Source organism: Sceloporus occidentalis, unplaced genomic scaffold, assembly GCF_023333645.1.
Source record: "Sceloporus occidentalis isolate IW3139 unplaced genomic scaffold, rSceOcc1.0.p SCAF_35, whole genome shotgun sequence".
In the NCBI taxonomy this organism is placed as follows: Eukaryota; Metazoa; Chordata; class Lepidosauria; order Squamata; family Phrynosomatidae; genus Sceloporus; species Sceloporus occidentalis.
Genome location: NW_028317015.1, coordinates 1293817 through 1307621, shown reverse-complemented (window position 1 = coordinate 1307621; position 13805 = coordinate 1293817). Strand labels below are relative to the sequence as shown.

Sequence of the window (13805 nt, the reverse complement as noted above, 5' to 3'; positions counted from 1 at the left end):
CGTATCAGGTTTCTGTCAAGCTTAACATTTCAAGTTGTACTGGAGAACAGCTGGCGATTTGCGTTGGGGGCAAATTTGTCAGGGTGGTTGAGTCGATAAGGGTTTAGCTAATTATGTCAAATCATCTCCTCTTGAAGAGTCCAATCAATTTGTTGAATTGGAGATTTATCGTACTTACCTGATCCACGTGATATGTGTTTGAGTTGGCTGTCAAACTAAGCTTAGTGGATACACATGCTGCTCCATGAATGCCAAGGTCATCAGTAACCAGACCACGGTCTTCAATTTTAAATTATATTTTAGCTTTACATTTGTTTTTACTGTAAGATATCCTGATCTGTTCTCTAAGCTGATCCTTAGCTTTGTGGTTTAATAAAACCCACAAAAATAAATGTCCAATCACATCTTGACGGCCTCTGCGAGGCTCCCAGCTTGTTCCAAAGCCACACATTTAAGGTTTATTGATAAACCGTAGAAATTACAACTGGTTTTCCAGTCTAATAGTTATTTGTAACAATTTTACTCCCAAAGAGATCAGCAGCAAATACTGCAGTTCTATTCTGTAATAATGTGTGTTAAGCGGGACATCTTCCACCAGCGATACCACTTAATGTAATGACTGTATTCATGGGTCAAGAAGCATTCACATAATGGCGCGGGCAACTCATTTTTTGTTATTTATGACCACTGAGATGTCCAAACACAAATCATGGCCAGTCTGAGGCTGATCAGACCCCCCCTATATCTTTACTGTCATACAGCTGCCTCTGTATTCTATGCCAATCCTAAACATCGATGCACAGATTTACAGTCCAAAGTTGTCATAAGTGGCTAAGTACATTTCTTAATAAGGTATGTATTTACCATGATAGTACATCGAGAGGTGATCTTAACGGTCATAGTAAATATATTTTATATACAAATACACAAATTACACAATGTAAAATAGAACATTCCTTTCGTTTTTAGCGCGGGGCGAAATAATAAGGCATTCGTGTTTCCAGTTTAAATAACCGTCCGGCAACAGGCAGACTACAGATTTCCCCTACTATGCATGTTTAAAATGAGGACGAACGCATTAACACTTTGCTGTCTGAATTCAGGACAGCAACATTGTCCATGTGCTGCGTTGGATAGACAACTGTATTATTCCGGTTGGTGTTGAAAGACCTTTGAGATACGAGGCAAATGGAGAGTGAACAATCGTTAAGCGGCGCGCTGTGGGAAGCCATGCTGCTTCATGTCCAGTATGTATACTACAGGTAAAAATATACAGAGGAAAAAGCATAAAGGTAAGACAATAACGCCAGTATGCGGCTTAAACAACTGTGTGTCGGGACACAGAACATGCAGAAGAAAAAATCAAAAGGTCATCCAGGAACATGAGAAACCCCAAAATATATGGATTATTGACCAAGATTATCATCATGCACAGAAAATGTTAAATGAATGAACATCAGAAATATGCACACTGCAGTAGAAATATATGTATGTATGTATGTATATATATATATTATATACACCGTATACATAAAATATATATATATATATAATGTATTTTATATATATATATATATATCCTGCAGAAAAATAAATAGATGAAGATGCATACATATATATATACTTATTGCAAAATATGACTGAGGTTAGTTTCACATGAAACAGAAAGACAAAAGATCACCCAGGAGCGCATTGCTTTCCACTTATAATACTGTAGGTACGCTATGACGAGAGCCGTTTCCAAGAACACCTTAGACCTCAGTATTCATCAGAAGCACTTGAATGTAATGTTATGTGCAAATTGTACCATAGCTGATTCAGGTAGCGAGGTGGGAGGATAACAACATAAAGAACGCAAAACAAAAAATATAAATAATATTAAAATGAACAGCACCCAGTGGAAGAAGATGGAGGTCTGTCCAAGGGTTGGATTACTTTACATATTAAGTATACGTCCAAATTCTATATCCTGTATCAGCGCCATAAGCTCCTTCCTCGCCAGTAATGCTCATCCGCACACGGAGAGGACCAGGCACACTGTCACTCGCAGATTACACAATGGTTTTGCGGAGTTAGAACTTCCTCCATATCCCAACAGTACATGCCTCTCACAGACCACGAGCAAGATTCCATCACACCCAAAATGCAGGTAGAAAGCAGTTTTTCATCATTATCATTGTGTACATGGATAGAGGAATGGAAGATGGGTACATATGGGGTTAGTTAGACCCCTTTCCTGCTCAAGAGACCTGCGTAATGTATTAGATCTACGATTGTCTTCTTCCTTAATGCAGTCACTCGCAGAAAGCGACAGGAACAGCGGATACTTTCTGTAGACAAATCCACCGTCCTGTTTTCCACTCGCTGGGTGTTTAAGGTGTCTTCAGGTGGCAAAGAGGAATCTTTGCCACAAACATAGGCTGTTCCATTAGTGAAAAGGTAACGCGGACAAAGAGGGCATACTAAGGAGAAACCCCCTAAAATTGCAGGACCACATATCTTCTCCAATGTCTCCCAGTCTTCAGCTCTGGTAGACAACGCAGGTCCCTCCTAGACAAGCAGAAGTGGGTTCTTTGTCAGAGGCTGGTAGACGAGACAGACAAGGTCGGGGAAGATGGTGGAGGAAAGTTAAGGAGTTCGAGCACTGCCACCCCTACACTGCTCCTCCGGGTAAACATGCACGAGGCTGCCACCCACTTATTGGTGCGTGGGTTGTACTTCTCGATAGAATTCAAACTGGAGCTGCCGTCATTCCCCCCCACGGCATACAGCCAGCCATCCATTGCTACCAGGTCGTGAGTGCTCCTGCAGAAATAAGAGAGGATCTATAAAGTACACACCTTTCTCTGGTATGCAAACCAACACATTGAACGTGGCAGGAATATATTCACTAATCTGCTTAGTTTTTTCGGTTATAACCTTTTTTTTTTTAACACCTGTACATGATCAATGGTAACATTGGGATATCCATAACTGGGCATTAAGGCCTAATGATATAATATAGTTTAAATCGATATGGCATGGATGTCCAAGAAGACAAAACATTCGTTTTATATACATGTATGTATGAGTTATTATTGCAGAGATTAGAAAAGCACACCATAAGCGGATTCATTATCCCATACACACGGGCTCTGATCCCCTTGTACACATTCCCTTTATCAACCCATCTAGCTAGGAGAACCATTATAGACGGCATAACTTCACAAGCCCTGATCTTTCCTCCTGGCCTTGGGACGTGCAACTTGGACAGTCGTTGGCATATCAGAATCCCATTAGAGATGTTATATAATTAGAAGTACCTTTTTGTTTCTCATTGAATCACAAGAAAGCTGAGATCAGTGACAAGAGGAGGCATAGCTAATATATATATAAAAATATTTTCTGTCCTCGGTATTTCTCCATTCTTCTCCTCCCTCCCATATAAAGGCTGCTTGAATCAATCAACAGCAATCAGCAACTTAACAGCAGGAGAGATAACTAAATGGGTGGGGGAATCATACAGATCCCCACATTATGCACATAGGGTGGGTTTGGAATATGCACATTTATAGCCTATTTGAATCTGTAAACATACTGATATTAGTTTATTTAGTGGCTAGAACTGTACAACACAGACTTTTGCAGGGTCAGGCATTAACGTGGGACGAGTCTTTTCATAACCCTAGCAGCCAGAGGCTTCCAAGGAGTAACAATAGTGATAAAACAGCGTGTATGACAAGAGGCTGTCGGATGAAAATAATCATAGCTCCGAGTCGCTAAACTGCTGTGAGATTCTACAGCGAACTTCAAATTTAAGCAAGATTAGTCCTCATTACACAACCTCCCGAGGGTATACAGCAGGGGGCCAGAAACGACACATTCTCATTGCAAGACCAGGTCTCCCAGCTTGGGGTTATCTGATGTAAATGAGGCTGGGGAATCCTTTAATGTAAATAAAGGAGGCCTCTATGGCCAGATTGGGCCTTCTTTGTAAAATGAAACCCTGGAGAAACCTAAAAAAAATATATGAACCTTTGTGGTTCTACAAAATCTCATTTAATTGTAAAGCTGGTTAAGTAAATGTGTATTTTCATGTCCTAAATGATAATGGAATAAGACAGGTAGATGGATAGATAGCTGATAGGTACAGTTATTGAAGGTGAACATTCTAGTTATACTTTGAGGACTGTTTTTGATCTATATAAATACCACAATATATTATGAATTAGGTGTGGAGTAGCTATTTCCAGGACAATTACTGCATTTCATGTACCCTTTACAGCACAGAAATCCATTTTATTTTTGGCTAAGAAATGGTCTCTTGACCGGGCAGGTTCAGAGAATGAGAATGAACCATCTATAACCTGTAAGCCCATACGCCTTACCTTCTAATATTCATTGGGGCCACGCTCTCCCATGTGTTTGCTTTAGGATTATATCTCTCCACTGAATTCAGGCAGCTCGTTCCATCGTTCCCTCCTGCTACATACAGCATTCCCTCCAGGACAGCCACTCCAGCGCTGCTCCTCCGGCTAAGCATATTGGCGATTGGAGTCCACGTATTTATCTAAAAAAAACCCCACAAATAAAAAAAGAATAGCTGAGCCAACTAGATGAGTAACGTTAAACAGACTGCTACTTATACCATGTCCTGATGTGCACACGCGGCCCTGGATTAGGCTCCGTATCAAATGGCTCTGTCTCGTCCCACGGAGTTGGGATCACTGACGTAGCGTATACAGATCATATTCTGTATGCTCTTCATTTACACGGTCTACCTTTTAGATGTAACAATCATATATACGGTATGTATATGGGAAATAAAATAGTATATGGGGGGCTGCCTCCAATTTTTACCGTCGGTATAACAACCCTGCTCAGGGTATAGCTGGATATGTCTATTATGGGATCCTGGACAGTTTTATTCCATCTCCTGTGCCTAATTACAATCGTACCAAGAAAACATCTTACAAGGACACCACCTACACATGAAATACTGTCTTCCAAAATCTTCCTCAAATATAGATATGCCAGTTTCCATTCCATGACAGAAATTAAAATAGCATGTGCTTTTTTCGGCAGATAGCGGCCTGGACGTCAGCAGGAATGTTTCCACGTGAAGGAGGTGTCGCGCTCAAAATCAAATCAGTAAGTCGGGGGAGAAGATAACGCAACAGCGGGGTATGTAAAAATACACAACTAAAAGCAAGGAAATCTCACGCAGGCACTTAAACAAATGTAAACCAAAAAAAACAGATACAATATATGAATTTACGAAAATACAATGTATTATGCACTATGAATTATGTACATTATATCTTATATACATTATAAACTTATCATTAATCTTTCCGCCTGTATATGTGTACGTGTTATTTATCTTGGCCTATCATTGTTTTTCTTAACCTAGCCATGCGAACCCCGACAATGTTTACTTTTGGTTTCATAAAATCCATCTTGTCTCCATAAAACTCCATTGACAACATATAGAAAAGGGTTTAAAAGAGGTCATAGTAACAAACAAAATTGGCCAATAATCAAGGAATGTCCCAAATGATTGTGTTATCATACCCGACAGCCGAGCCTATGAGCCATGTCTTTATTATATAGGTAGGGGAAGAAACACCTAGTCATACACAATAGCATCATCCGCTTCCTGCATGATGTAATATAAACTGGCAACACCCATGTGATCTGTTAGCCCACCTAACCCAGGCTTCATACCCTCCCGGCACCTATATAGCGCAGGGTGGGGAAAGCCTTGGCTGAACCAGACCCAGAAGTTGAGATGTTTGTAAATATCAATGTCTGCAAGTATCTCGCTCTACGACCAACCGCATCATTATAGACTCAGTCCTCCCCACTCCTCTAGACATTACAGCTACATCCAGATCCTGACTCCTTGATCTTCAGAATAGGTGTCCAGGTACAAGTTGCAAACGCCCGATTACCTGCATCTATCTCCCCCAAACCAAAGAGGACACTGCCAGACTGGTGTGCAGAATTCCTCTAACGCATCAACGAAGGATTCCCTCTCACCGTCTTTTATTTTCTAGTGCAATTTACATAGAAGTAATGCTGATGTTTGATACAAATTGTAAACCTGGAAATCTATCATATAACTACACAAGCAAGTATGGCTCAGCCTCATTTCTGGTAAAGTATGAGCTCAACCAAACACCACCAATAATCGTAACAATATACTGTATTTGCCATGACGGTTTCGGTAACTTTAACCACATATGTTTTGAAAACTATAGAATGGTGGCCTTTGTTGACCGTTTTAGAACCCAAGATCATGTGATCAAAGAGAATAAGAGATTGGCAATAAGCATGGGTGCAATGAAGTGAAAAGGTTTCCCCCTACTGGTTGCCCAGTGAATAGCAATCACAGTCAATAATTTAATAGAATATTCATGTGATATAATACATCTTATAATTTAAGATGATTAAATCATTAAAGATTTCATTAAACCAAGAGTCCTTGTGAATATAACAGAAAGAATATTTTATCCGACATGACTAAGTATTGAATAAAATCTCTGAATTCCAGGGCAAAATGCTGTATGTATCTAAATGTGTGAATGGACCCCAGGATACATGAGCAAAATCCTTTAGCTTCAGCTATTGTGAAACTACAAAGCCCATGATGCTCAGTTGGCATTATAAATGAAAAAGAGGTATGCTTATGACTATAACACCATGAAAAGGTTAAAATGTTTTAGTTTACAAATTGCTGGAATTCTATAATTTGCATGCTTAGACATCAAAATGGGACCAAAGTGGTGCCACAAAAAAGACCAAGCAACCGCCAGTGTTCCAGATTCCCTGGACTCAAGTCTTGACATTAGTTGAGCATCATTGGACTTATAGTCTACAGCAGTAGGCCTCCCAGCATGCATTACTGACTCGTTCTGAATAGTACTTATAAGTGATAGAAATGTATTATAAGGACATACATAAAGGAAGCAATTTTCTTGTCACCTGCCCCCACAGACTTGTATTAACATTACATTATTTGCATTTTCCCCCTTTTACATTAAACTTACTAAGTCTTTCTGCTCCACAATGTGTACCTTTAATTTGATTTCCCTAAAGAAAAACAACAAGCAAAAAAGTGAGAAGACCTGATTGCATAAAAAAGAGGATAGGGAGCAGAGAAGATCACCATAAAGGCAAGTCTGTACTTGCAATTCCGTGGCACTTACATGGGGATGTTACCCATCTACTACCAGGATGACATACTTTCTCACGTAGACTTACATAGTTTAATAAACACAAAATTAAAGGAAAAGTCCAGCACCCATTCTTTTTACCGATTGCACAAATCAAATAAAAAAAATCTTTAGTTACAGAAGTTAGAAAATGAACCTTCTGTCTCATTTAACTAATTCACATGCTCTGTAGCATTCCCATTGGGAGCAGATCTCCTACTGAAGTCAATGGGAGTAACAGCAGCCAACAGCATCTAGGCTATCTGAATATATTCTAATATATAATTTCATATAGCTGCATCTCGGATAGGTGCTTCGGTAAAAGAAACCTTGGAGGCTGGGTGAAAATGAAAGCCTGTCCGGAGGAGAAGAGCAAAGAATCGCTTGCATAGCCCTGCCTCTGCTTTATTATTGGCCTATACCTAGTGACAAACAAAAATGGAAGCTGCCTTGTTTTTGTAATTCTCCTGTTGTCAAAGGAAGAAGAATGAGGTGTTGAAAATCCAGTGGATTCAAATGTTTAATGGTAACTTATATTTGGTAGGTTCCTGGACACTGTACCATAGCATTATCCAGCCCTCCATGGGATGACAGAGTTACCATTGGCAGACTCACCTGGGGTTCATATTTTTCCACCGTGGCCAAGTGAGAAGAACTGTCATATCCTCCAACTGCATAAAGATTTCCATCTACAAGAGGAAAAAAGTACTGTATAGGTGGCGGTAACCTCAGGGCAGGAGCGGCTCATATAGATACCGTATGAGTACTCACCTAGTGTTGCTACTCGAACATATCTGCGTCGTGTGCTCATGGCAGCTATAGATGTCCAAGTACCTGTCAGCGGGTCATAACGTTCTGCACTGGAATTATAGAAACATCTTAAAGATGAAAAATACACCCAACAGTGGGGTTCACAAGCAAATATGAGGGCACATTATTCTTTATGCGGGCAACGCATGGAAAAATATATTTCAATTTATATATTTGCTAACATCTTCAAGCCCCCAAATGTAGCCATTTTGGGTTGGAAGCTAGCATTTAGGTGTAGTCCAAAGATTGTATTGTCCATAAAGGCTCACCATCGCTTGACTTGAATATGTCTGGATTAAGCCTGTTCTATGACCACGACAAACCTCCTAGCTTTGTGTGGAGACTCTTTCCCATGAAATGTAGCATAATGTGAACGGAGCTTGGCACCTGTTCAGACACGAAGCACCATCATAACCACCGGCGGCATACAGGAGACCATGGAGTACGGCCACTCCTAGACAACTTCGTCGTGTTCCCATGGAAACCTCGGGCTGCCATGTGTTTGTAACTGGGTCATAGGACTCCACGGTGGCAAGATCGGATGTGCCATCATATCTGAAACAATATATAACACAGAGGACAGCTGGAGAAAGTAATACTATAAATATGGGGTTGGGGTATTGTTTTTAGTGTTTTCTCACTGGAGCATCATCTGTCAGTTACTGTGATTCTTAAAACACGAAGAAACACGAAGAATCAAGAAGCCAATTAGAATTAAGCTTGATTCCAGCCTTAAGATATTAAAGTCACTCTCCCTACCGGACTTGTCTGTAGCAAGGTCAAGTCGTTTAAATCTTACCCTCCCACGGCATATAGCTTGTTCCCAATGGCTGCTACTCCCACTCGAGCTCTTCTAGTAGACATGGAAGCCACCATGTGCCAGCGGTCAGTACGTGTATCGTATGCTTCACAGTCACCATGTATGGCAAAGAGGCTCCCACCACCTGCAAATTAGATAATGTCAGGATACATAAGACACCATAGTCTGCCGTCAGTCTACCTGATACTCAGACAAAGCCCACTGCATTAACATACTAGAAATGCAGAAGTCCAAAAACATTACTGGTACAGCAGTAAACAACTCATCGAAAGAATAAAGAAATGTTAAAAATGAAATGTAATGGATATATTATATTTCAGACACACCCAGTGGTCACAATTGGAATTGCAAGTAAGAAACAAAGCAACAAAAAACCCAAAACAATTGATAATCAGAGAAGGCCCCGAGGGTTACTGTCCCCAATGACCCACACTCATCCATTTATCACCATGTCACCTGAACAAACAAACAAAAACTAAAAATGCAATGTACAAGAAGAACAATTAAAAGTAAAAAAAAGGAGAGGGTGGACCAATAGGACATGCCTCTCCCAGCCCTTAAAATTCATGCAGGTCTCCGGGGGCCCGGGACGACTTTTTACATTTTTTTTTAAGCTATTTGCTATTTTTTATTTTCGCATTCTATTCCAGGTGTGACCACAAGCGACAACTGATATGATAAATACGCAATTCCCCAGACAACACTTCTTGCTTCCTTCCAGCGTCCTAACCAGTTAGCACCTAAAACAGACTTTGCCTTACCTACTGCAAAGAGCACCGTGCTGGCTCCCTCGCAGCGCCTCGGCCTGGTTCGGCTGTTGCTCAGCACTCCGCGTTGTTCTGGCATCAGGTGGTACTTCAGCGCCTCGATGAGCAGGTCTTTACACTCCGAGTGATGACGCACAAGCAGTTCGGTGTCCACACTGCTCATGAGGAAATCCCTGCTCAGCAAAGGGAGCCGCACACACTTCATCAGCTGCAGACAACAGAAAGCGATGGATGGATTATCTAGAGCCGGTCTATTTTGTGATGATCTCTAATGTACTGGTAAGTAATCTCACCCGGGGGACATGCTGCCTCCTGGCATCCACATCATGTTTGACCCAGTTCAGCACAGCCCGGTATACCTCTTCTTCTGAAGGAACATTGAGACTGTCACTAGAGATAAGGTCCAGCACCTGAAGAGCAAGGTGGAAAGACCACACTAGAAACAGAGCTTCTGTCCTATGCCCAATCCCTTCCCAGAAATGGCACAGAGAGGCTGTTTCCATGGAAACTGAAACATGTTCTTTAAAGTCTTTGTGTGTGTGTTTTTTTTTTTTTTTACCTGATGAATGAATAAAATGAATGATCCAGTTTAGTTCCTTAACATGCTACAGAGCAACGTTAATGTTGAAAAGCACCTTCAATATAAACGAGACCCAGTTTTCAAAGGAGAACATGTGAAACATGGGGGGCATTATGAAACAGAGATAAAAGGCAGAGAAAATACGGGGTACAAAAAGGAATATGAAGTATTAAAGCAATACGCCAGATTACATGCACACAGAAAGCTCCGATTAAATAATGAAACGTCTTCTATAAACATAAGGATAACACAGCGACCGGAGCATAGACTACACGCTCAATACAGAACACGCAGAAGAAAAGCGTGGGAATGGATGTGTTGGCACACTGGGCACTCGCCCCGCCGGTACGCTGGCAGTAGCCCATGTGGGAGGCTTCCCTGCTTTTTGGCTCTAAACACAGTTGCTAGGAAGCCACCATCACGCAGAGCTTAACATTCAGATCAGGGCAATGGTAGTTATGTGGGTAAATCAGAAGGAGACAATGCAACGTACAGAGGAGACAGACCAGATGCGAGACTGGAAGCGAGAAAACACCATACAATACAGCCGAGCTGCATGCTGCTTGAGTTATTTTCTTTTAAAGATGAGATAATGCTGGCTCTGCCACAGGCTGCCACAGACCCAGCTTCTATGAGGCCAGCTTTTAAACTAAACATCTTAAGAAACTGATATGTTGATTGATGAACAATAAAACTCAAGCTGTAAGCAGTTCTAATTAATACATTTAGTTAAAGTATGTGACAATGTCTCCGCTCACAGTTTAATGAGTTTAATGTATGATGGATACAAGATTAGTAACATAACATGTTGCACTCTAGTTCTTAACTAAAACGTCTATGATCTCCAACCAAGTCATGGCTGTTCAACAGAGCGTCCACTAACTGTTCTGCTTCGACAAGCATTGTGAAGAAAGAAAGGTCTGTCCAATACCTGTTTAAGTGGCAGCAGCATGAATTCCTCAGTCTTGGACACCTCTACAAAGTGCTGTAAAACATACTTGTGTGCCGACTTCAGCAGGTCACTGCAGGAATGCGTGTCGGCAAAACTGCGGATTCCGAGGCAGTTGGATGGGTCGAGCTGGCTGAGCAGGAACTTGCAGCAGGCGTCTCTCACCCCATTCAGCTGCAGCAGGCTGGCAGCGGGAAGCAACGTCTGCAACAAAGATAGCAGTGGGTGTCAGCGTGCGTCCTTGGATGTAATCAGCAAACGATTCCTCGATACTCAAGAATATATACATATTGGCCAAGGACAGCATATTCAAGTCACCAACAGAAAGAGGTCCAGTCAAGAGGATCACTACATTGGTTGCTGTGGAGAATCAGGGCTTTACAAATAACTCCCATTGTCAGGTGGAAGTAAGTGATCAAATGATAAACAAAACCGGCCATCATTAACTAAAAACATAGTACAATAGGATGCAATTCATATACATTCGCCTAGTGGCAAAAAGGCTCAATCAAGGCCAGTAATCCATCAACTGTTTTGTTATGCAGCAAATATAATATTCATTCATTGCATGTAAGTTTCATATATATTTACTTTCACATGCTGATGAATGGTTGACTTGATTTCCGTAACTCTGTGTACCCCCTACCTGAACGTTGCCCTCTCCCACCACAATTTCTGCTGTGTACGCATACTGTACAAGCTGCTCCAGGGCCTGCGGATCAATGTCGTGCAGCGTCACGTGAGTCTGTCGACTCTCACTCATCTCATCTAAAAGGCAAGAAGAATTTATGGAGCTAATCTCATCATTAAATGGTTCATAGGTATAATACAGACACACAATGTAGACAGTTTGGATGAAAAATAACATTTGATATGTTGTAAGTGCACTTCTAGATTGTAAATTCGGTTTCTGTTATTCCAAATTGTTATATGATGTGCTACTTGTTATGTCCTGTTTGCCCATTATTTAGCACTGTAGAGCTATTATCATTTATTGATTTATATAGTGCCATAATGTACATCCAAATACACCCCCTTCACTGGCTCACATAAGCGTTCCATAGGGGTCTATCAAGATCCCCAACATGCACATATAGAGGGTGCCCCTAAAGGGTAGGGCGATATTAAGCTTTTAAGATGCATTCTCCAATTGGTGGCACCCTAAGGCGCTTTGAAAAATGTAATGCATGTAATAGGTTTGAATGATGTAAACCTAAATAAAAACCACGTCCTTGAAGATCGAGTCCTTGGTCATTAAAAATAGCATTCTGTCCGTTACTGAGCTCAGTTCTCGAATCACCCGTGGGTGTATATTATCTCACTGCTTTGGGACACTGATCAGGGTCAAATAATGATGTGTTGGGCGTAAAGCTTTGGTTCCACTCATTTATAAGATTCCATTGATCTTCTTTTCTTATATAATTTATTATGAAACATGTTAAGTACATAACGCATTCCTTTTATTAATATTATTTTTACATGTGGTTTCTAAACACCCTAACCCTCAAATTCCAACGATGCTTCTGACTTCGTTCCTTATCAGCTGAACAAACCATTTTATCTTCATAAAAAGAAACAAAGGTGATATCCCCCGATTGATACTCTGTCTGTCCCTAAAAAGGAACCAGGTCATCAACCTGGCACGACCTCAAAGAACATAACCACTGAAGAAATCTACCCTCGTTTAACCCATTTATCTCCTATACCAAAGCCATGTTCTACAGTACATATACAGTAATGATTCTATAACGATTCCATAAATCTCCCGCAATTCTCTTTGTTTCAAAATTCAGCCAAACCTAGAGTTGTAAGCAGCGGTAACATTGGTGTTTAGTGCATCCCTATTGTTATAAACTCTGCACTGCAGCAAGTTTGCTTTCTGCTATTAAGCCAAACCGGACTATACCGTTGAAACGTTTCCAAGATTATGAAGCCTACACGCAGAGATACTAAGAAGCCATGATCCTAGCTGCCTACAACATCAATGCTGGCCTGGTAATGATTCTCCAGCTCGTAGTATTCTTTTAGAACAACTTGTACTGCAAAAATAAATGAACCGTGGTTTCAGACGTATGATTCCGTTTTCTTGGATTCCAGTTCTTATTAATGTCTTTGATTAACAAGGGATGGAAGGAACAGACGCAGGCACGGACTCACTTGTAAACATGGCATGGAAATAAGGACTGCAGGATGCCAGCACCACTTTATGGCCCTTGATCTCCTTGGTCCCCACATGGAGCACGATATCACACAGGAGTCCCCGTTGCCGCATTCTGTTCATGCACACGAAGGCGTCATGGTAGTGCCGCTTTGAGTTGTGGGATATGGTGTGACCATCCCGGCTTAGAAGCTGCACTGCCGAGTCCATGGCCGGAGACTGATCTCCTGATTTCTCCTTGACTGGCTTCACACGTTGAAGCTGCAAGTACACAATAAACGTTCAGAGAGCATTTCCCACCTTACACAAAGACAAAGAAACATACATGGAAATATACCATAAAACAGGGTCTGAATAATATCTATGGAGACCATCAAGTAAGAGATCTGTGATGTCAGATGTGAAATGGATCACAGATTTAAAGATACTGTATACTTCAGTACAAAGTCAAATCAAGTTTATTTATATTCATCTCTGTCTTGATATTAAAGCGCATCTTCATTATGCAAAATACAATGCAAAATC

The 13805-nt window shown here is 41.0% G+C and overlaps 1 protein-coding gene across 1 annotated transcript; it reads right to left on the bottom strand.

Moving 5' to 3' along the window:
- Positions 1-2576: 2576 nt before the first annotated feature.
- On the bottom strand, positions 2577-13490 carry LOC149297954 (kelch-like protein 17). The gene is made up of 11 exons (XM_089487819.1): positions 13280-13490; positions 11769-11890; positions 11105-11326; positions 9887-10003; positions 9588-9801; positions 8806-8950; positions 8394-8561; positions 7968-8056; positions 7812-7885; positions 4368-4549; positions 2577-2805 (listed from the first exon to the last, which is right to left on the bottom strand). The coding sequence occupies exons 1-11, from the start codon at positions 13488-13490 to the stop codon at positions 2577-2579; spliced, it is 1773 nt and encodes a 590-aa protein (XP_089343945.1).
- Between the last annotated feature and the right edge of the window lie 315 nt (positions 13491-13805).

Excerpts from the sequence above, each read along its gene's own strand:
- LOC149297954 (XM_089487819.1), bottom strand. The coding sequence starts at position 13,490 with ATGGACTCGGCAGTGCAGCTTCTAAGCCGGGATGGTCACACCATATCC. Across the intron at positions 9,802-9,886 it reads GGAGGCAGCATGTCCCCCGG|CTGATGAAGTGTGTGCGGCT; the intron begins GTGAGATTACTT and ends TGTTGTCTGCAG. Across the intron at positions 8,951-9,587 it reads CACGGTGCTCTTTGCAGTAG|GTGGTGGGAGCCTCTTTGCC; the intron begins GTAAGGCAAAGT and ends TCTAATTTGCAG.